General features: G+C 41.8%; 1 protein-coding gene across 2 annotated transcripts in view; it reads right to left on the reverse strand.

Moving 5' to 3' along the window:
* The window catches only part of ATAD2 (ATPase family AAA domain containing 2), a 96,539-nt gene that overhangs the window by 55,705 nt on the left and 17,311 nt on the right, over positions 1 to 23,523 (reverse strand). The window contains exons 1-2 of one of the 2 annotated variants that reach the window (XM_004047486.5): positions 20,682 to 21,171; positions 4,995 to 5,143 (exon numbers count right to left, since the gene is read on the reverse strand). In XM_004047486.5, the coding sequence (XP_004047534.3) occupies positions 4,995 to 5,143; positions 20,682 to 20,852 (320 nt within the window). In that variant the 5' untranslated portion in view covers positions 20,853 to 21,171. Of the gene's footprint in view, positions 1 to 4,994; positions 5,144 to 20,681; positions 21,172 to 23,523 lie in introns of those variants that run through there. The other variant, XM_055348718.2, reaches the window with a different exon arrangement.

A 23,523-nucleotide genomic window follows, 5' to 3' on the forward strand; every position in this document is an offset into this window, starting at 1 on the left:
CATTCATATCATTATTCATAATGGCCAAAAGTAGACAATCCAAATGCTCACCAACCAATGAATGAATAAACAAAACATGGTATATCAATACAATTGACTCTTATTCAACAATAAGAAGTACTGAGCCAGCCGCAGTGGCTCACGCTGTAATTCCAGCATTTTGGGAGGTCAAGACGGGTGAATCACCTGAGATCAGGAGTTCAAGACCAGCCTGGCCAACATGGTGAAACTCCGTATCTACTAAAAATACAAAAATTAGTGGCTGGGTGCAGTGGCTCATGCCTGTAATCCCAGCACTTTGGGAGGCTCAGACAGGTGGATCACAAGGTCAAGAGTTCAAGACCAGCCTGGCCAAGATGGTGAAACCCCGTCTCTACTAAAAATACAAAAATTGGCTGGGCGTGGTGGCAGACACCTGTAATCCCAGCTACTCGGGAGGCTGAGGCAGAGAACTGCTTGAACCTGGGAGGTGAAGGTGGCAGTGAGCCGAGATCGAGCCACTGCATTCCAGCCTGGGCAACAGAGCAAGACTCCATCTCAAAATAAAAAAAAAATTAGGCTGGGTGCAGTAGCTCATGCCTGTAATCCCAACACTTTGGGAGGCCTAGACGGGCAGATTGCCTGAGGTCAGGAGTTCGAGACCAGCCTGACCAACATGGTCTCATCCTGTCTCTACTAAAAATAGAAAAATTAGCAGGATGTGGTGGCGGTTGCCTGTAATCCCAGCTACTCGGGAGGCTGGGGGAGGAGAATCTCTTGGACCTGGGAGGCAGAGGTTGCAGTGAGCCGAGATTGTGCCATTGCACTCCAGCCTGGGCGACAAGAGCAAAACTCTGTCTAAAAAAAAAAGCTGGGCATGGTGGCACATGACTGTAATCCCAGCTACTCAGGAGGCTGAGTTAGGAGAATTGCTTGAACCTGGGAGGCAGAGGTTGCAGTGAGCCAAGACTGCACTCCAGTCTGGTCAACAGAGCGAGACTCCATCTCAAAAAAAAATACACACACACACACACACACACACACACACACTAAAACCATGGAATTGTACACTTTAGAATTGTGAACTGTATGGTGTATAAATTATATCTCAATAAAGCTGTTATTAAGAAATAATTAATATGGCCAGGCACCGTGGCTAGCACCTGTAATCCCAGCACTTTGGGAGGCTGAGGCAGGGGGACTGCTAGAGTCCAAAAAAGTTCAAGACAAGCCTGGGTAACATGGTGAGACTCCATCTCTACAAAAAATTTAACAATGAGGCAGGGTGTGGTGGCTCACGCCTGTAATCCCAGCACTTTGGGAGGCCAAGGCAGGCAGGAGTTCTACACCAGTCTGGCCAACATGGTGAAATCCAATCCTCCTAAAAATACAAAAATTATCTGGGTGTGGTAGGGCATGCCTGTAATCCCAGCTACTCAGAGGCTGAGGCAGGAGAATCACTTGAAGCCAGGGGGCGGAATCACCGCAAGCCAGGCTCACTTGCAGTGAGCCAAGACTGCGCCACTGCACTACAGCCTGGGCAAAAAGAGTGAGACTCTGTCTCAAAAAAAAAAAAAAAAAAAAAAAAAAAAAAAAAAAGAGCCAGGTGTGGTGGTGCAAACTTGTAGTCCCAGCTACTTGGGAGGCTGAGGTGGGAGGACCACTGGATCACTTGAGCCTGGGGGGTTGAGGCTACTGTGAGCCATGATCATGCCACTACACTCCAGCCTGGGTGACAGAGCAAGCCAATATTCTCAAAAAGAAAAAAAGAATTAATAAAAACGATAGAAATTCAATATATTTTAGAAGTAATCTAATTAAAAATACCAAGTCACTCCTCTTTAAATCCAGATCGAAAGCATTTATTTTATTATACTCCCTTAAGACCTTTCTAACATAAAGCCAAACAATGTTTTATAAACTTGAATAATGTACAGATCCTTTTAAAGGTAAAAACAGGACTTCCAACATTAATTTTTTTGTATGACTATGTAAACCAAACTAAATAGAAGTTCATCTGTAAGTTTTATACAAATAAAACTATAAAACCATCAATAAATATTAATGTAATAAGGGGTTTTGCTAAAATGAAATAACCATTTGGTGTATGAATGTGGTATTGACTGCTATCAGTTTCTCTCGAGTTTGGCATGTTGTGTATCATAATTGCTATATATACTGCTGTGTACCACGATGGGGCAACTCATCCACTTCTCTTTATTGGAAATGTGCCAAACATTCATTTAAATAGTATGTCATGCTACCACATCATATTGCCTTTCATACAGAAGCAGATGCATCATTTATGTATTCAGGTCTGATTCTGTTCTTATCTCATTAATCTAAGATAACTAAAGTAGTACTACTTGATGCCAATTCAACTGTAAACACAAATGTATGGCCTCAAATTTTATGGCAATTCTCTATAAGGTAACAATTTAGGGGGCCTAAAATGTTTATTGTTTTCTTCAGATCGTCAAAAACAATTTTAAGTTCTCAGAGACAGTTAATGGACCACTACCTTACCCCAGAAGAATAAACCTTAAGACTTCAAATTTCAGAAATATCAGGCTGGTTTATATTGTACTTCATCAATTCTAAAAGTTGTATGTTTCTCCCCATTTTAACATCTCTGAAATTGGAATATGTCTTACTGATGGCACCTCACAGTTTACTGTCAGTGATTTTCTTTTTTAGTGTCCCATAAACATTGTCATGTAATTGCTGATACTATGGATTTCATAAAATACAGTATAAAACACTCCATAAATAATGGATAAGACGCAAATTAAAAAATATGTATTAAAAGAATGATGAAATAGCTGAGAAAAAAATTAAAAACTCAAAAGGGCATAACCTTGCTTATCTAGAAAATATGGTATACAAAATAAGAGAATCAAAATTCCAGGCCAGCGCAGTAGCTCACACCCATAATCCCAGCACTGTGGGAGGCTGAGGTGGGTGGATCACCTGAGGTCAGGAGTTCGAGACCAGCCTGGCCAACATGGCAAAACCCCATCTCTACTAAAAATACAAAAATTAGCTGGGCATGGTGGCGCGTGCCTGTAATCCCAGTTACTAGGTGAGCTGAGGCAGGAGGATTGCTTGAACCTGGGAGGCAGAGGTTGCAGTAAGCTGAGATCATGCCACTGCATTCCAGCATGGGCAGCAGAGCAAGACTCTGTCTCAAAAAAAAAAAAAAAAAAAAAAAATCAAAATTCCATTTAAGAGCAGGAGGATTTCAGTCTTCTAAGTCATTACAAATTGTTTATTTATGAGAAGAAGTAATGTAAAAACGATTCTTTTTTTTTTTTGAAACAGGGTCTCACTCTCAGTGGCATGATTATAGCTCACTGCAGCCTTGACCTCCCCAGCTCAAGTGATCCTCCTGCCTCAGCCTCCACAGTAGCTGGGACTACAGGTGTGCGACACCATGCCCAGATAATTTTTTTATTTTTATTTTTTGTAGAGATAGGGTCTCGTTATGTTGCCCAGGCTGGTATCGAACTCCCCGACTAAAGTGATCCTTCTGCCTTGGCCTCCCAAAGTGGTAGGATTACAGGTGTGAGCCACAGTGCCCAGCCAAAACAATTATTTCATCAAACAAATTTTACTCTAATTGGGGCTTTTCGCCCTGAAACAAAGATATTCCAGTTCCATGAATTTAGCCAAACTACCTAATCCATTAAAATTGATTTCTTGAGTTTAAAATGGGTTTCATGCCAGCTCTTCTAAAAACAAAACCAAAAAACCGTATGTACAGACTGCTTTAGAAATACACCAACACCAACATATAGAAATTCATAAATGACTCAGAATTGATAAAAAACTTTATAGCAAGCAATCAGAAACAGAACTACGATTATGAATGAAGGCTTTGTATAGACTATGAAGTGGAGCCATAAACCACAAGCTAAGTTATAGTCACAAAAGGTCTCTTTAGATACTCAAATACCTGAGAACTGATCCTACGTCAGCTAACCTTGTTAGCTGTACTCATATGTATCACAGGTATCATCTTTGAATAATAAAAGCATGAATGTGTACATACTAATTTTTTTTTTTTTTTTTTGGAGATGGAGTCTTGCTTTGTTGCCCAGGCTAGAGTACAGTGGCATGATCTTGCCTCACTGCAATCTCTGCCTCCCAGGTTTAAGTGATTCTTCTGCCTCAGCCTCCCGAGTAGCTGGGACCTCAGGTGCATGCCACCATGCCCAGCTATATTTTTTAAATTTTATTTTTAGTAGAGATGGGGTTTCACCATATTGGCCCGGCTGGTCTCAAACTCCTGACCTCGTGATCTGCCTGCCTCGGTCTCCCAAAGTGCTGGGATTACAGGTGTGAGCCACTGCACCCGGCCACATATTATTATTATTATTTTTTGAGATTGAGTTTCATTTGCTCTTGTTGTCCAGGCTGGAATGCAACGGCATGATCTCCGCTCACTCCAACCTCCACCTCCTGGGTTCAAGTGATTACCCTGCCTCAGCCTCCTGAGTAGCTGGGATTACAGGCATGCGCCATCAGGCCCGGCTAATTTTGTATTTTTTTTATTGAGACAAGAGTCTCGATCTGTCGCCCAGGCTGAAGTGCAGTGGTGCGATCTCAGCTCACTGCAAGCTCCGCCTCCTGGGTTCACGCCATTCTCCTGCCTCAGCCTCCCAAGTAGCTGGGATTACAGGCGCCCGCCACTACACCCGGCTAATTTTTTGTATTTTTAGTAGAGACGGGGTTTCTCCATGTTGGTCAGGCTGGTCTTGCACTCCTGACCTCAGGTGATCTGCCTGCCTCGGTCTCCCAAAGTGCTGGGATTACAGGTGTGAGCCACTGTGCCTGGCCACGTATTAATTTTTAATTTAGTCATACTCACTTGTGATCATTTATTTTCAAATAAACTACATTTTATAGCCCTGGAACCTTGATAACCAGTCAAAAATACACTTCAAAAATTAAATCAAATCCTAAATTACTACTTTAAAACTATTTTGAATTAGTGTTCAACCATCTTGTATTACCTTGTAAAATGCCTGCCATTACCAAGTTGCTCTGTTATTTCCACATTCTTCTCAAAACTAGAATCTGAAGAATTCTGTGCATCTTTTCTCAAAGATCTTAAAGCACGTGTCCGGTGGTAGGTTTCAACTTCCTTAACTGATGACCCATCCTTTAAGAAAAATTAAGAAAGCCATCTAAGTTTTTCTTTACAAAACTCCCAATTTAAATTCCTCCAAAGAGTATTCTCTGATTACAAGTTAGTAAAAACTGCTTTTTGTGCAGAATCATTTTGCATCTCCCCAAGAAACTACAAGTTAGTATCTAGAATAACCATTTCATGATAAACAAATATCAGCAATGTCTATGAAGCAGCTAATATAAGATTTACTGGTTTATAGTTCATAACAAGTGGTTCATAACCACTTTATAAAAAGTAGTCTAGACAGTGAAGTTTTCCACCACTGACGAAAAGTTGCAATAGTTTATTATAGTAGGTACTCATTTATTTTAAGGCTATAGAAGTTAGAAAGACCTAAGAAAGATACAGACTCACCAAAATACTGTCACCTAACCACCAGCAGCAACCTCAAAATAACTGGTCCATCAGAATTATAATTTTGGCTTAAACAATGAAAAAGAGTTATTACTGTATATTTTGCCCAGTTTAACGCAGCTAATGCAACAGCTGAATCAAAAAACTGTTTAGGGCCCGGGCATGGTGGCTCATGCCTGCAATCCTAGCATTCTGGGAGACCTAGGCAGGTGGATTGCTTTGAGCTCACAAGTTCCAGAACAACATGGGCAACGTGGCAAAACCCCATCTCTACTAAAATTGCAAAAAAATTAGCCAGGCATGGTGGAGCACACCTGTGGTCCCAGTTACTTGGTAGGCTGAAATGGGAGGATGATTTGAGCCTGGGAGGTGGAGGTTGCAGTGACCCGTGATCGCGCCACTGCACTCCAGCCTGGGCAACAGAGTGAGACCCTGCCACAAAACAAAACAAAACAAAACTGTTTAAGTATGTTAATCTGTTGTAAAAACCATACAGCTTTATGTAACTTCATTTTAGTACAATAAATAGACTAGAGGCTAAGTTAATGGGCTGCTTTATGAGCTAGAGGTTCTGTCATAAAGTATTCCAAAGTTCATACACCGCTCTGAGATCATATAGAGTATTTTCACATTAGAAGTCAAAGGTATCTAAAATACAAACAAAACAAAACAAACAAACAAAAAATAGGGCCAGGCACTGTTGCTCATGCCTGTAATCCCAGCACTTTGGGAGGTCGAGGTGGGTGGATCACTTAAGGTCAGGAGTTTGAGACCAGCCTGGCCATGGCCAACATTGTGAAACCCCGTCTCTACTAAAATACAAAAATGAGCTGGGCCTGGTGGTGCGTGCATGTAATCCCAGCTACTTGGGAGGCTGAGGCAGGAGAATCGCTTGAACCCAGGAGGCGGAGGTTGCAGTGAGCAGAGATCGTGCCACTGCTGGGCGACACAGCAAGACTCCATCACAAACAAACAAACAAACCAAAGATAGAAATCAAAGTCAAAGGTTCCTAACAACTCTATAATTCTATGCCCTACTACTCTGAAAACTGATCAGTTTAGAAAAACAGGCAGTGCTTTAAGAAAAAAACACCAAACATTTGAGTCCTTGGATCACATCCCAGGCTGGCTTTACTCTATTGTCGAATGTTGTTTTATCAGGGCATTTATTTTTGATTTGAGCAAAATATTTGGTTGGTTCACAATAAAAAGGATATTTATACCACAATAATTTGTGTAAAAATTAGACAGGTACTTCAAAAATATTAAATGATGTGTAAGATTTGTCACCATCTTTATCAATGTACCTATATTTGAGGATGTTTGAAAAAAGAATACTTACTTACACCTTGGGTGGTGTATTATTTTTAAGACAAATATTTACATCTTAGATCAGTGTAGTGTATAAGACTTTCATTTTCCAAGAAACATTTAAAGGGACTCTGTTTCCAAATTGTCAACTTTCATATGTACTTTTTCTTAAAACTGATCAGCCTGAAAAGGCACAAGGCATCCCATTCATTTGCCCTTCTCCATTTTAAAAAAGAAAGTTCTAAAACCACAATGAGATACCAGCTCAAACCAGTTAGAATGGTGATCATTAAAAAGTCAAGAAACAACAGATGCTGGAGAGGAGGTGGAGAAATAGGCACAATTTTACACAGTTAGGAGTGTAAATTAGTTCAACCATTGTGGAAGACAGTGTGGAGATTCCTCAAGGATCTAGAACCAGAAATACCATTTGACCCAGCAATCCCATTATTGGGTATATACCCAAGGGATTATAAATCAGTCTACTATAAAAACACATGCACACACATGTTCACTGCAGCACTATTTGCAATAACAAAGACTTGGAACCAACCCAAATGCCCATCAATGATAGACTGGATAAAGAAAATGTGGCACATATATACCATGGAAATACTATGCAGCCATAAAAAGGATGAGTTCATGTCATTTGCAGGGACATGGATGAAGCTGGAAGCCATCATTCTCAGCAAACTAACACAGGAACAGAAAACCAAACACTGCATGTTCTTACTCATAAGTGGGAGTTGAACAATGAGAACATATGGACACAGAGAGGGGAACACCATACACCGGGGCCTTTCGGGGAGTTGGGGGCATGAGGAGGGATAGCATTAGGAGAAATACCTAACGTAGATGACAGGTTGATGGGTGCAGCAAACCACTATGGCACATATATACCTATGTAACAAACCTGCACATTCTGCACATGTATCCCAGAACTTAAAATATAATTTTAAAAGTAAACAAAATTAAATAAAAAAAAAAAAAGTTCTATCTCTCACCCATTCTGAATTTCACTATTGCAGACACTTCAAGGTATTAAAAACTTTCATAAAGCCAAAGAAAAACACTGGTGTAGGTGTTAAGAAATTGAATGACAGCCGGGCATGGTGGCTCATGCCTGTAATCCCAGCACTTTGGGAGGCCGAGGCTGGCGGATCACCTGAGATTGGGAGTTCGAGACCAGCCTGACCAACATGGAGAAACCCTGTCTCTACTAAAAATACAAAAAACCAGCCGGGCGAGGTGGCGCATGCCTGTAATCCCAGCTACTTGGGAGGCTGAGGCAGGAGAATCACTAGAACCCAAGAGGCGGAGGCTGCGGTAAGCCGGGATCGTGCCATTGCACTCCAGCCTGGGCAATAAGAGCAAAACTCAGTCTCAAAAAACAAAACAAAACAAAACAAAACAAAACAAAAGAAACTGAATGACTAGGCCAGGCGTGGTGGCTCACGCCTGTAATCCCAACACTTTGGGAGGCTGAGGCGAGGGGATCATGAGGTCAAGAGATAGAGACCATTGTGGCTAACATGGTGAAATCACGTCTTTACTAAAAATACAAAATTAGCTGGGTGTGGTAGCACGCGCCTGTAATCCCAGCTACTTGGGAGGCTGAGGCAGGAGAATTGCTCGAACCTGGGAGGCAGAGGTTGCAGTGAGCTGAGATCATGCCACTGCACTGCAGCCTGGTGACAGAGCGAGACTCCGTCTCAAAAAAAAAAAAAAAAAAAAAAAAAAAAGAAAAAAAGAAACTGAATGACTAAAGAAAGGCAAAAAATACTTTCCCTTATTAGGTGGTTTTCAATTCTCTGCTTTCAATAAAATTGAAAGGAGACCCAATAAAGCTAAAAGAACATTAAAAATCATTTTTGGCAAGTGACTTTTGATGTATAACAAAAAAAAAACTGGGTGGCACTGCTAAGCATAACTCCTTTTATTACTGTCTACTCATTTATATAAACAATACTTACATTTATAAAAACAATGGAACCGATACACAAAAACACAGTCTTGATTTTTTGTTTGTTTGTTTTGCTTTAGGAGCTTTTAATGCTTAGATTGAAAAAGATCACAGGGTAGATTTTTCATGGTCATTGATCCATCTCTGACAAGGCAAGAATTTTCCCTTCACTCTGGTCACAGGTAAAAGTCCAGACTCTCCCCTAGCAATGTCTTCAGAATGGAGGGGCTCCCTTTGCAGTGCAGTGCCTCCCCAACCCAGAGGCAAGAAAGCAAGAGTATGTAATAAGCACCCATGTGCCAGGCCCATGCAAGGCATTTTCAAGAGAACACTGTCTTTAGCAATAACTATGATACATCCACAGACACATGAACTAATTGGGTGGGTAAGGGAACTTCAACCATGTGAGATCTCATAAAATCTTACTTTTCTTGCTCACAAAATTGGAACGATACAAAGATTAGCGAAACAATTTTTTAAAATCTTACTTTCTAAGTTTTATCATTTCAAATCCAAGTAGATAATATGTTCTTGTTTTGATTGACAGAGCATTAATTCTAACAACTCTACCCACAAACATTTTATTTCTTGGCGCTCAGAAGCCCACTAAGGCTCAGAAATTTTTCTTAAACTGATTTCATGTCCTATTCAAGTGTTGTCTACAACCTGCATAACCAGTACTTTGTACAACTTGTTTATACTTTAATTGTATATAAACGTTTTTAAAGAAATATGTAGTATTTTTATTTAGGTACCTCCAAACTTGAATTCACCTGTGTAAAACATTTTAAAAGGATACAATTCTCTTTTGAGTACCATTACAGCTATACAGAGGTTTCCACTGGTTCTATTTTTCTACTGTTATTGATGAGCATGCTAACACTGACTGTCTTACATATAGTAGACATTTCAAATAAACGGCTTGTATAGAAAAAAAATTTCACATCACCATAAAATGCAGTGGGTTAAGTGGACTGAAAATGCAAATTAAAAGAAAGAAAAAAAAGAATCAAGGTAAACTTTGTTTGCTAAGAGTTTGCTCACGTTATTATTTTTAAATGTTTCAAAACATATCAACTGGTTTTTAGACTGCAGTGGATACACGTAAAGTCTGACATAATAGTTTTATTCTTTTTAATGTCAACATCAAAAGATGACAGAAATTACATCCTTTGAAAGAAATAAATGAGGGGGAAGTTGAGACGATAACTTAAAACTGTATGAGAGAATAAAGAACTAAAAAACAACTTAGGAACTCTTAGGAGAAAACAGCATTGGATTTGGCAATGATTTCTTGGATGACACCAAAAGCACAGACAACAAAATAAAAATATGTAAGTTAGACCTCATCAAAATGAGTACCTTTTATGCACAAAGAACACTATCAACAGAGTGAAAAGGCAACCTACAGAATAGGAAAAAAATCTGCAAATCATATACTGATAAGGTATATAAGGTTTTATATATACATCCACACACACACATATACATGCATACATATATATATATCTCCAGAATATTTAAAGAACTCCTTTGCAAAACAAGCAAACCAATTAAAAAATAAGCAAAAGATGTGAATAGAGATTTCTCCAAAGATAGATAAATAGCTAATAAACACATGAAAAGATGCTCAACATCACTAGTCATTAGAGAAACGCAAATCAAAACCACAGAGATAACACTTCACAGACATTAGGATGGCTATTCACCAAAAAAAAAAAAAAAAAAAGAGAGAAAATAGCAATTGTTGGTGAGGATGTAGAGAAACTGGAATCCTTGTGTGTTGCTGGTGGTAACATAAAATAGTAAGGCAATTCCTCAAAAAGTTAAACACAAAATTTCTATATGATCCAGCAATTCCACTTTTGGGTATATACCTAAAGAAGCGAATGCAGGGACTTGCACAAATATTTGTACTCATGTTCACAGCAGCATTATTCAGTTCCCAAAAGGGGAAGCAACCCAAGTGTCCATTGACAGATGAACGGACAAACAAAACATGGTACATACAATGGAATATTATTCCTTCTTGTTTAAAAAAGGAAATTTTAACACATGCTACAATATGGATGAACTCTGAAGATATGCTAAGTGAAATAAGCAAGTCATAAAAGACAAATATGATTAGTCTAGGAATATGAGATTCAGAGAACAGTCACATTCAGAGACAGAAAGTAGAATAGTGGTTGCCAGGGACTAGGAGGAGAGAGGAACTGGGAGTAAGTGTTTAATGGGTACAGAGTTTCAATTCTGGAAGATGAAAAAGTTCTGGAGATGAATGGTGATGATGGTTGCAGAACAATGTGAATGTACTTAATGAACTATAAGCTTAAAAATGGTTAAAACGGTCAATTTTATGTTATGTATATTTTGGTACATTAAAAAGGAAAATAAATGATACCATATTCCTGAGGATAAAAAAAGATTTTGTTTCCTTACAAAACAAGAAAAGGGGTGGATGGGGACAATACTAGGAAAAAACATTTCCTAAGAAACTTGGAAGACAATCTTATAAGTGGTATAAGAGAATCTTTGATTTGCATAGTGAACGGCTTGTCATTCTCTCCAAATAAGTACTAGGCAGCAAGAAAGACTCAACAATGTGGGCAAAAAAAAAAAAAAAAATTATTTGGGAATCCTCTATATAGAGTATACACTAAAAAATTTTTAAATGCATCTTTCAAAAACAGTTCTAACAAAAGCAATATAAAAATAAAGGCAATACATGCCCATTATTACTGGAAAAATGAAAATGTCACCCTTAATTTCAGCCACTCACAGACCTCTTTTAATCTCTTGGTGCAAAAACCATTTTTTTCCTATGCAAACATATTTACATGATTTTAAAACTGAGATAATACTATATATGTTTTATAAGTTTTTTCTAGTAATATCAATATTTTTTCATGTCATTAAATATTACTCTAAAAATTTAATGAATGAATAGTATTTCAGCCATTACATGAATCTATTTAACAAATTGCTGAATGTATTATATTTAGGTTGCCTGCAATTTTTTCTGATGTTATAAATATCTCTAGATGAATTATCTTGTGTATATCTTCTTTCCTAAGGAAGAGGAGCACAGATATTAAACCGAAGTCATCTAATTCCCAAGAGGTAAGTTCAACACTGTTAACAGTAATTAACACTGGATGACAGAGATGGGGACTTTCACTTTCTATTTTTCACATTTTCACATGTATTACCAGAAAGAAATTCCTAAAAAGTAAAAAACAAAGAGAAAACAAACTTAATCTGAAATTTTAACCTAGAGATGCAATATTCTCATTTATTCTTTGGCTAAAATCTACTTAAATATTGAGAGCACTTATAGTTCTTTAAAAGTGAAGTTTTAAGAGATAGGAAATGTTAGTATTTTGTTAAATTTTAAGTCTCTCACAACCTTGCAGAATCACTAAGTTAACATAGAGAAAAAGCAGCAATAAAATAACAAAAAAGTTTTCCTAAAGTAGACACAGTTGCATAATAAAAATATTCTTATGTTATTTTTCACAGAAGACCAAGCTTATTCAAGCTTTAAATTCATTTTTTAAAAAGCATGTTTGTGGGGGAGGTCAGTTGTTTGAGTCAATTCAAATATCAACAAATGAGGTTGAAATAGGATGTACTCAACACAGATTTAGGGCTCCCTGAAAACTTAAACAGCAGTATATTCTAATACACGATATACATGTTATATCACTATAGTTGTGATATCCTTCCTTAGCTTTGTCTTTAAACATGAGTTTAAACCACTTCACCATCTACTCGGTAAACTCCAGTTTAGTTTCTACCTCCACAGCTCTTTCAGTACATTCACAACTGTCTCCCAATAGCTACATCCAATAGCCTTTTCTCTACCTCACTGACTTCTACAGAACTGATCACTACCTTCTTTATTTATTTTTAGAGATAGGGTCTTGCTCCGTCACCCAGGCTGGAGTACAGTGGCACAATCATGGCTCACTGCAGCCTCAACTTCCTGAGCTCAAGAGATCCTCCTGCCTCAGCCTCCCCAGTAGTAGCTGGGGCTACAGGCATGTGCCACCACGCCTGGCTACTGATTATGTATTTTATCTTATTTTATTTTATTATTTTGAGACGGAGTCTTGCTCTGTCGCCCAGGCTGGGGTGCAGTGAGTGTAGCAGCACGATCTCAGCTCACTGCAACCTCTGCCTCCTGGGTTCAAGCGATTCTCTCTCTCAGCCTCCTGAGTAGCTGGGACTAGAGGCAGGCACCACCACACCCAGCTGGTTTTTGTAGAGACAGGGTTTCACCACATTGCCCAGGCTGGTCTTGAACTCCTAGGCTCAAGTTATCCACCTGCCTCGGCCTCCTAAACTGCTGGGATTACAGGTGTGAGCCACCATGCCCAGCCAATTTTTATTTTTTATTTTAGAGATGGTGGGGGCGGGAGGCGGGGGGGGGGGGGGGGGGTCTCACTATGTTGCTCAGGCTGGTCTCGAACTTCTGGCTTCAGGTGATCCTCCCACCTTGGCCTCCCAAAGTGCTGGGATTAGAAGTGTGAGCCACTGTGCCTGGCCACTACTTTCTTAAAATGCTTTGGTCCCTTGGTTTACTTAATACTCTTAGTTCCATGATTCAACTTCTCACCTTTAAAATACAGGCATTGCTTCAGACCTCCTTAATTCTTTTTGTGCTTTGCTGTTTTCTTCTCTTTTTTTTTTTTGACACAGAGTCTCGCCCTGTCGCCCACGCTGAAGTGCAGTGGCGCGATCTTGGCTCACTGCAAGCTCCGCCTCCTGGGTTCACGCCATTCTCCCGCCAAGGCCTCCCAAGTAGCTGGGATTACAGGAGCCCGCCACCACGCCCGGCTAATTTTTTTTTTTTTTTTGTATTTTTAGTAGAAATGGGGTTTCACTGTGTTAGCCAGGATGGTCTCGATCTCCTGACCTCCTGATCCGCCCGCCTTGGCCTCCCAAAGTGCTGGGATTACAGGTGTAAGCCACCGTGCCCGGCCTGTGCTTTGCTGTTTTCTATTCATCCTCAAGGACAAGCAGTCCCAACCTCTTAGCAATTCTGGCATAAAACTCCCAGTGGTCGGCCGGGAGCGGTGGCTCACATCTGTAATCCCAGCACTTTGGGAGGCCAAGGCAGGCGGATCACGAAGTTGGGAGATCGAGACCATCCTGGCTATCACGGTGAAAACCCAGTCTCTACTAAAAATACAAAAACTTAGCCAGGCGTGGTGGCGGGCGCCTGTAGTCCCAGCTACTCAGGAGGCTGAGGCAGGAGAATGGCGTGAACCCAGAAGGAGGAGCTTGCAGTGAGCCCAGATCGCGCCGCTGCACTTCAGCCTGGGCGACAGAGCAAGGCTCCGTCTCAAAAACAAAACAAAACAAAACAAAACAAAACTCCCAATGGTCTACTGCTCACTTCTTTAGCTGGAAACAACAATGTCTTCCCTCCCTGTGTTCAAACAACTCTCAGATCCTGTGCTGTATTATTTGACATTTTTCTCCATTCCTACTAATACCACCTTAATTTAAACTCTAAGGATCTAGGAATCTAGAATACTTAGTATATGGATACTAGATACTAAGAATCGAGTAATGAGGATAATAATAGTTTATAAACAGGAGAAATATATGTGTCTTATCAAGTACTATGCCTGGTACATAGCAACTGCTATATAAGTGGTAGCTATTACTATTATTTTATATATATATATATATATATTTTTTAGACACAGTCTCACTCTCTTGCCCAGGCTGGAGTGCAATGGCGCAATCTTGGCTCACTGCAACCTCTGCCTCCAGGGTTCAAGCAATTCTCCTGCCTCAGCCTCCCCGGCAGCTTGGATTACAGGTGCACACTGCCACATCCGGCTAATTTCTGTATTTTTAGTAGAGACGGGATTTCACCATGTTGGCTAGGCTGGTCTTGAACTTCTGATCTCAGGTGATATGCCCGCCTCGGCCTCCCAAACAAAGTGCTAGGATTACAGGCATGAGCCACTGCACCCAGACTACCATTATAATCTTTTAACTGGTCTTCTTAGCTCTAGGTTTGTTAACTATAATCCATCCTAAACACTGTCTCATCAGATCCCTGTTCTAGCTCTTCACTGTCTCCCACATAAAGCTGTAACCTCTAAACCTAAAATCAAGGGCCCTTTCTTGCTTATGACTGAATACAGAACTGCCATGTCACCCAATTCCAGGGAACACCATTCACTGCCATACCCAGAAGCTCCCTATCTATGCTTTGTGATACTTCATTAAGCTGTATACTTTTCATGTTTCTGTACTGTGTTATGCTTTAAGTTTTTAAAATCTACTGTATGTTACACGTATTGGTGTTGAGTTTTGAGTATCTTTCCAGACTTTCAAATAAACATACAATTTTTAAAATAGTACCTTCTACATACTGCAGAATGTTCTATTTTACCTAACACACGGAAAAATAAAAATGTAGGTAAACAACCCAAAAGTAGGCCAGGCGCAGTGGCTCACGCCTGTAATCCCAGATTTTGGGAGGCCAAGGCAGGTGGATCACCTGAGGTCAGGAGTTTGATACCCCGTCTCTACTAAAAATACAAAAATTAGCTGGGCATGGTGGCAGGTGCCTGTAATTGGAAGGCGCTTACAGCTACTCCGGAGGCTGAGGCAGGAGAACTGCTTGAATCCATGAGGCAGAGGTTGCAGTGAGCAGAGATTGCGCCATTGCATTCCAGCCTGGGCGACAAAAGCAAAACACAGTCTCAAAAGAAAAAAAAAAAAAACCCAAAAGTAACGTACGATCATCATCAATTTAAAAAAAACACCCTACTATCCATCCTTAAGTGACTCTTCAACATGAGAAACAACCCTAAATTTACAGAAACCAAAGAACCTCAGACCTTAGAAAACAAAGAAAGTACAGAAATAGACAATGGCTACTCTGATTCTGGAAGAAAAAGAAATTACAGAAAAGATAGCCAAAGTCATAAAGTTGGTAGGATGAAAATAAAAGTTTTAAAAAAACAACAAAAAACAAACTTAGACCACCACCACCACAATATTCAGGGAACCCATACAAGTCAGGAAAAAACAAAAACACAAATCTATAAGCCCAGCTGAACGAGATCATATTCAAAATGTAAAAATAGAATGTAGTTAATAAATAGGTGACTAAAAGTAACTTCAGAACTTGAAGATAATATCAGCCTGATCAGAAGTAATGAGAAGTTTTGAAAAAAAAAAAAGGTCAGCCTCAGATTAGACTAGGAAAAATTCAAGTTAATGAATTAATATGAATAAATATAACCACCCATAAAAGCAGCCTAGCCTAAGAAATGCTCTGTCAATAAATATGTGGCTGAGGAAACTAAGAAATATCCAAATATAATCAGGGTGATCAGGGAGTGAAGTCTCCGAAATGCATGATTGATGTAAAACAGCAAGGTGTAATCCAACCAAATATATTGAATGTAAAGCCCCCAAATCAGAAAATATTCCAATTACAGAGACATGTTTCATTTTTGGTACTGATGGGCTTGTCAGTATGAATACATTACCCCTAAAGACCACCAATTTATTTTAATCCAATCCCATGCTCATTATGTAACACTGTGATTATAATTTGGTCTACACAGACACCTTGATGTATAAAAGGGAGGAGAACTTTGTCTCAAAAAGGTATAATGCCTGCTGGGAACTGTGGTGGGGGTTGAGGGGGATCCTTTCTGCCCTACAACATCCAGCAGAGTGCATTCTAATTGCTCAACCACCATATACCACAAATATGGGATTTATGGCAAATAGTCTCTGTATATTGCTGTTAGGTCTCCTCTGCTATACTTGTATCTCTTTAGAGTAAGAACAATCAACAACAAATATTTAATATACACTTACTTCCTGCTAGGTTCTGTTCTAAGTGCTGGGATAACATTGCCAAACAAAAAGTCAAAATCCAAGTCCCTGTGCAGTTACATTCTGATTGGGGAAGAGAGAAAAATACTTAAAAATAGCAAAGTACAGAAAATGTTTGAAGGTGACAAGTGCTAGGAGAGGCATGTCAGGAGAGTGGTTTGTAATTTTAAATATGGTGCTTATGGTAAGCATCATTGCAAAGGTGAAATTTTAGCAAAGACTTGAGTTAGACAGACTCCTAAATTTGAATCATAGTCACACAGCTTACTATAAGGTGAATTTGGGCAATTTATTTAAGTCTCTGTGCATCAGTTTTCTCACAAAAAAAAAATCTTACCTACCTCATAAGGTTGTAAGGACTGAGTTATTTATTTGTACAATTTCTGGACCACACTAAAGTACTACAACTCCTGAGGTTTTGTTTTTTAGTTTAAAATAATGTAAAAAAAAAAAAGTTAAAAGAATGGGTCATGCAGATATCAAGGGGAAGAGTATTTCCAGCAAAGGTATACCAAATGGAAAGGCCCTGGTATTAAAGAAGCAGCTATGCCAGTGTGGCTGGAATAGAGTGGGTTTTGTAAAGGGGTAGAAAAAGATGTCATTATAAAGGATGCAGGGATGCTTAGGGCTGCTTCCAAACTTACAGACTTTTACTTAGATAGAGAGTCTCAAGAGGGTTTTAAGTGATCAACTGTTTTGACTTTTTAAAAGATTCACTGCATTTGCTGGGCACGGTGGCTCACGCCTCTAATCCCAGCACTTTGGGAGGCCGAGGAGGGCGGATCATGAAGTCAGGAGATCAAGACCACCCTGGCCAACACGGTGAAACTGTGTCTCTACTGAAAATACAAAAAATTAGCCAGGCGTGTTGGCGGGCGCCTGTAGTCCCAGCTACTCCGGGAGGCTGAAGCAGGAGAATGGCGTGAAGCCGGGAGGTGGAGCTTGCAGTGAGCCGAGATTGGGCCACTGCACTCCAGCCTGGGTGACAGAGCGAAACTCCGTCTCAAAAAAAAAAAAAAAAGATTCACTGCATTAAGAACTGACTATTGGTGGGGCGTGGTGGTTCACACCTTTAATCCCAGCAATTTGGGAAGCTGAAACTGAAGGATTGCTTGAGTCCAGGAGTTCGAGACCAGCCTGAGCAACAGAGTGAGACTCCACTGCTACAAAAAACTTAAAAATGAGCTGGATGTGGTGGCGAGCCCCTATAGTCCCAGCTACTTAGGAAGGTGGAGGATCACTTGATCCTGGGAGGTTGAGGCTGCAGTGAGCCACGTTGGTGCCACTGCACTCTAACCTGGGTGACAGAGCAAGACTCTGTCTCAAAAATAAATAAATGCATAAATAAAGAGAACTGACTGTTGAGGGAAGGTGGGGCATAATATATATATCAAACAGTGGAAAACAGGAAGGAGGCCAATCAAGAATCTATTATAATCCAGGAAAGATGGTCAGGCGCGGTGGCTCATGCCTGTAATCCCAGCACTTCGGGAGGCTGAGGTGGGCCGATCACCTGAGACCGGGAGTTTGAGTTCAGACTGGCCAAAACGGTGAAACACCGTCTCCACCAAAAACACAAAAATTAGCTAGGTGTGGTGGTGCGTGCCTGTAATCCCAGCTACTTGGAAGGCTGAGGCAGGAGAGTCACTTGAACCTGGGAAGCGGAAACTGCAGCAAGCCGAGATCACGTCACTGCACTCCAGCCTGGGTGACAGAGCAAGATTCTGTCTCAAAATAATAAATAAATAAATAAATAATCCAGGAAAGAGATTATGGCTTGAACCAGCATGGCAACACTGGAGGACATATAAAGTAGTCAGACTTGGAATATATTTTGAAAGTAGAGCCAACAGAATTTGCTAATGCACTGGATGTGAGGAGTCAACAACGACCTAACGTTTTTTTCCTGAGGAACTGAAAAAAAAACGGAGTGGCCATTAACTAAAACTGACGATGGTCTTAATAGCTGACAGTGACTGAATCCTAACCATATGCTAACTGTTCAATTAATCTCCTTACATACATGATCACATTTAATCCTCACTACCAATGTGGTGGGTATCATCCCATTTAACAAGTGTAGAAACCTGATGATTACTGGTAAACCTGAGAAGCTGAAACTGAAATTCATAATTAACAGTTTTCTTAAGAGTCTATATATTTGGCCAGGCAGGGTGGCTCAATTCTGTAATCCCAGCATTTTGGGAGGCTGAGGCAAGTGGATCACCTGAGGTCGGAGTTCGAGACCAGCCTGGCCAACATACAGAAACCCTGTCTCTACTAAAAATACAAAAATTAGCCCAGCGTGGTGGTGTACGTCTGTAATCCCAGCTACTTGGGAGGCTGAGGCAGGAGAACTGCTTGAACCCCGGAGGTGGAGGTTGAGGTTGCGGTGAGCCGAGATCGCACCAGTGCACTCCAGCCTGGATGACAGAGTGAGACTCTGTCTCGAAGAAAAAAAAAAGAGCCTATGTATTTAACCAGTATTCAATACATCAGTATGTATCATTATGTTCATAGGATCTAGTGTTACCCTGGACATAAATAATCAATCAGTATTGAAACAGATTTTCTGAACACAGGTTAAGTCAAGTAACCAATTTCAGTGCAGAAGTGTTTGGCCTCTCCAGGTCTCTGCCAATTCCTGGCAGATGATTGAGAAACAAATCCTTACAGTCAGGAAATTACTTGTCTTTTCAATTCAGAATCACAATTTCAGAGACTGAAGGGAGTGTAGTTTTTAACCCATTCCCCTCAGTAGAGTAGCAACCAGAATGGGATGCCCACAAAAGATACTGGCAACTAATTTTATATAGTTATCTAAATACAAGATCTTAATAGAAGACTTAATACAAGACCCTGAAATCGTCTGCTGAACTGAAGAGGATTACATTGTCACTTCCACCACACATTCCCCCTGAGCCTCTCATTCTCATTCCCAGGTTCCCAACCTTCTCTCAGGTCCTATTTTTCCTACTCCATGCCTACCCTCACTCACTCCAACACCTTCAGTCCAACTATATATTACTTGCTGCCTTAACTAAATTTACTAGCGAGCTTCCCCGACTTCTTCAACCTTCTGTGAATGCTGAAACCCCTCCACCTAGGCCTCTTTCAGCAGCTGGGGTGGGGAGGTGGATGGGAAGGGAGTAACTCTGCTCAGCTTTAACTCTGCCCTGCAAAAACCGTCACTGCACTTCAGACCTAGAAGCAGCACTTCTTTCAAGAGGACCCTCCTCCCTTCCAAACTTCCCCTATAGACGCTGCTTGTAACTGCAGCATGACGGAATAGAAAGGGAACGATTTAGGAGGCAGGCAATCTGAGTTCCAATTTTAGATCTACCCCTTACTGTTTATCTTTTTGAGTCCGTTTCTTCATCTGTCAAAGAGATAGCACAACTACGCATTCTCAAAGGGTTATGATGAGGCTTGGAAGGGGGGGGTACAGGAAATGTTGGTCTTCATCCCTCCATATTATGCAACCTGGTATTATTCACTGCGCTGTTATTACGGAACCCCTCTGGATCGTTAATGGAGGTCAGAGAACCTGAATTACAACCTGTCTGTCCCTGTGCCCCCTCCCCCCCAACGTTTATGGCGCAGACAGAAAGCAGTCAGGGGATGCGTGTTGCCTCCAGGTTGATGCGAACCTAGGGCAGGAGCCTGGGCGATCGATCGGCCAGGGAGTGGGGGGTCGTGCGGGCGGCCGAACAGCCGCGGCTTGGCCCCAGACCGCACTCCGCTGTGGCGGGCTTCGATTTCCTCTTGCGTAAAAGTAGGTGGTGACCAAATGCTTAGTCCTCTCCCGGCCAGCCTCAGCTCAGAAATCCGACCCGCACCTCCGATCCCGAGAGCTTCCATTTTACTCGTCCTCGACCACACTTCTCCCCCGACAACTGTCACCCTGACCGGCGCCGCCCACCCCCAGGCCCCTCCGAGCGCCGGGCTGCCGGCAGTCCCCACGGGAACCGCCCTGGGAGCCCGCCTCAGGCCCGTACTCACGCCCGCTTTGGCTGTGGTCGCCGCGGGTTTCTTCTGCGCCGCGCCGGCCGAGCGGAGCCGCCTCCGGCCGATCTGCTCCAGACTGAGGAAGTCACTGGACAGGTCCAAGGAGTCCGTGGCCGAGGCCGCGGAGTGGTTGTGCAGCTCCAAGCTGCTGCGGAGAACCACCATCTTCTCTCCCTAATGGCCTCGGCGTGCGCGACCGGAGACAGCTCCAGCGCCAGGCGCTCGCAGCTCGGGCTCTTCCGCGCTCCGAATTCTGGCGCCACAAGCTCCGCGCCAGCGGCCGCAGCGCGCGCGCCCAGAATCCCTCCGCCGTCTGTCCCGCCCACGCCACCACCATAGAACAGCAGGCTCGAAATTCTCCTCCCATTTGTAGAGCGAAGGAGGCCGGGCCAACGTGGAGAGGAACACAGGCCGACAGTATAGAGGACCTGAGCGGAGAGTCCTGGGGAAAACGCTGACTTCTTTTTCTTCACATAGTTCCGGCTCCCTGAGCTCGGCGGAAGGAGACGGTGGGAGCGGTGCGTAGCCCGTTTGGAATTTTGGCGCGGGACGGTGGCGGGGGAAGGGAGGCCTCCGCGCGCTCTGATTGGCTGGTAGGGTCCGGCGTCTCCTCCCCACCCCTGTTGACACCTGTTTGCTGCTTCCCGCCATCCAGGATTCAAATGCAAATTGCCCAGTCCTTGACTGGAGGGAAATAAAGCACTTGGCCTTTGACAGGTTTTGACTTTGAGCCTTAAGAACTTTTTTTTTTTTTTAATAATTGAGGGCTTGACGAAAACAAGTTAACCACCAAAAAGAAAGAAAACACAAGGAGCTAAAAGCGAGCCAGCAGAGTGCCATCGTTTAGTTAAGGACGCGGGTTCTGTACCCATCTTTGCCACTGATCATACCACATAGAAGATCTCGAACAAATTATTCACCTCCCTGCATTCTAATTTCCTCACACGCTGAGGCAGGAGAATCGCTTGAAGCCGGGAGGCACAGGTTGCAGTGAGCCAAGATCGTGCCACTGAACTCCAGCCTGGGCAACAGAGCAAGACACCGTCTCAAAAAAAAAAAAAAAACCTGTTTCAAAAAAAAGAGCAGGACTCCCAGTTAAATGTGAAGTTCAGATAAACAACAAATACTTTTTATACGTATCTCGGAATGTACATATAATCGGAAAGTAACTCCGATTGTAATACCTAAGGCCCTAAAGTACTATTATGATACCTTGGAGCCGTGCTTGCACATAATAAGTGCTCAATAAGCGTTTGCTATTATCACAGAATACAGAAGATGGCTTCTCTAAGATGGCAGTTACTTGACTACTTTGAAATAGGTAACATGCTGAATGATCAGAATGTCCGAGGGATCTTAGCGAAATAAACGAAAGCTATTTATTGATTTGGATAACTACAGTTCATTAATTTAATATTTGTTAAATACATATTGAGCCTCTATTATGTACCAGGCATTATTCTAAGCACTGGGGATGCAGCCGTGAATAAAAAGAACAAAAATGCCCTAATGGAACTTAAACTCTAGTGGAAGGTGAAACACAATAAACTAAATGTAAAAGTTTTAAAGTGGCAAGCATTACAGAGAAATATAAAGTAGGGAAGGGGGAGGGAAGAGTGCAATTTAAAATAGGGTGATTAGGGAAGGTCTGGCTGAGAAGTCTGACAAAGGCCTAAAGGTTAGATGGTTCTGGAAGAGAGGCGGGAAGCAGGAAGGGGAGAGTGGCGAGGCCAATGAGAACAGAGCCACTGGGAGCAGGTCCTACGGGACTCTGGGTCTTAGTTTGAAACTTTTGAGGGCTTTTATTATAGCCCCCAAATTCCCATTCAAAACCCTGAGATGAAAAGACATCTCAGGGTTTTGAACAGAGGTTTGACTTATTCCGACTTTAAAAATAATCTGCGTGGCTGCTGAATGAAGAATGCAATGTCTGGGGACATATCAAAAGTATTTGTTGTTTATCTGAACTTCGCATTTAACTGGGAGTCCTGCTTTTTTTTGAGAGAGGTTCTTGTTCTTTTTTTTTTTTTTTTTTTGAGACAGAATCTTGCTCTGTTGCCTAGGCTGGAGTGCAGTGGCATGATCTCAGCTAACTGCAACCTCTGCCTCCCGGGTTCAAGTGATTGTCCTGCTTCAGCCTCCAAAGTAGCTGGTATTACAGGCATGCACCACCATGCCCAGCTAATTTTTGTACTTTTAGTAGAGACGGGGTCTTGCCATGCTGGCCAGGCCGGTCTCAAACTACTGACCTCAGGTGATCCACCTGCCTTGGCCTCCCAAAGTTCTAGGATTACAGGTGTGAGCTACCGTCCCCAGGAAGACAGATTATTGTTCTGTCACCCAGGCTGGAGTGCAGTGGCGCAGCCACGGTTCACTGCAGCTTTGACCTCCAGGGCTCAAGCAATCCTTCCACCTCAGCCTCCCTAGTAGCTGGGACCACAGGTGTGTGCCATCACACCTGGCTAATTTGTTTTTAGAGACGGGGTCTCACTCTGTTGCCCAGGCTGGTCTCAAACTCCTGGCCTCAAGCAATCCTCCCACCACGGCCTCCCAAAGCCTGGGATTACAGGTGTGAGCCACCATGCCCAAACAATTTTTCTGATTTTTCTTGCATGAATATGCTTCACTTTTACAATAGAAAAAACTTTAAAATAGTTGTTTAACCAACATAAGTGAAAAAGGAAGGAACAATATTTAAAGTAGCACAGTTTAAAAAAATTTAAAAAGTAGCAAGAGTTTACTATTACTTGGTTTTAAAATACTATATATGGCTGGGCACGGTGGCTCACGCCTGTAATCCCCCCACTTTGGGAGGCCGAGCCGGGCAGATCACGAG

The sequence above is a fragment of the Gorilla gorilla genome, chromosome 7 (genome assembly GCF_029281585.2).
Source record: "Gorilla gorilla gorilla isolate KB3781 chromosome 7, NHGRI_mGorGor1-v2.1_pri, whole genome shotgun sequence".
Taxonomy (NCBI): Eukaryota; Metazoa; Chordata; class Mammalia; order Primates; family Hominidae; genus Gorilla; species Gorilla gorilla.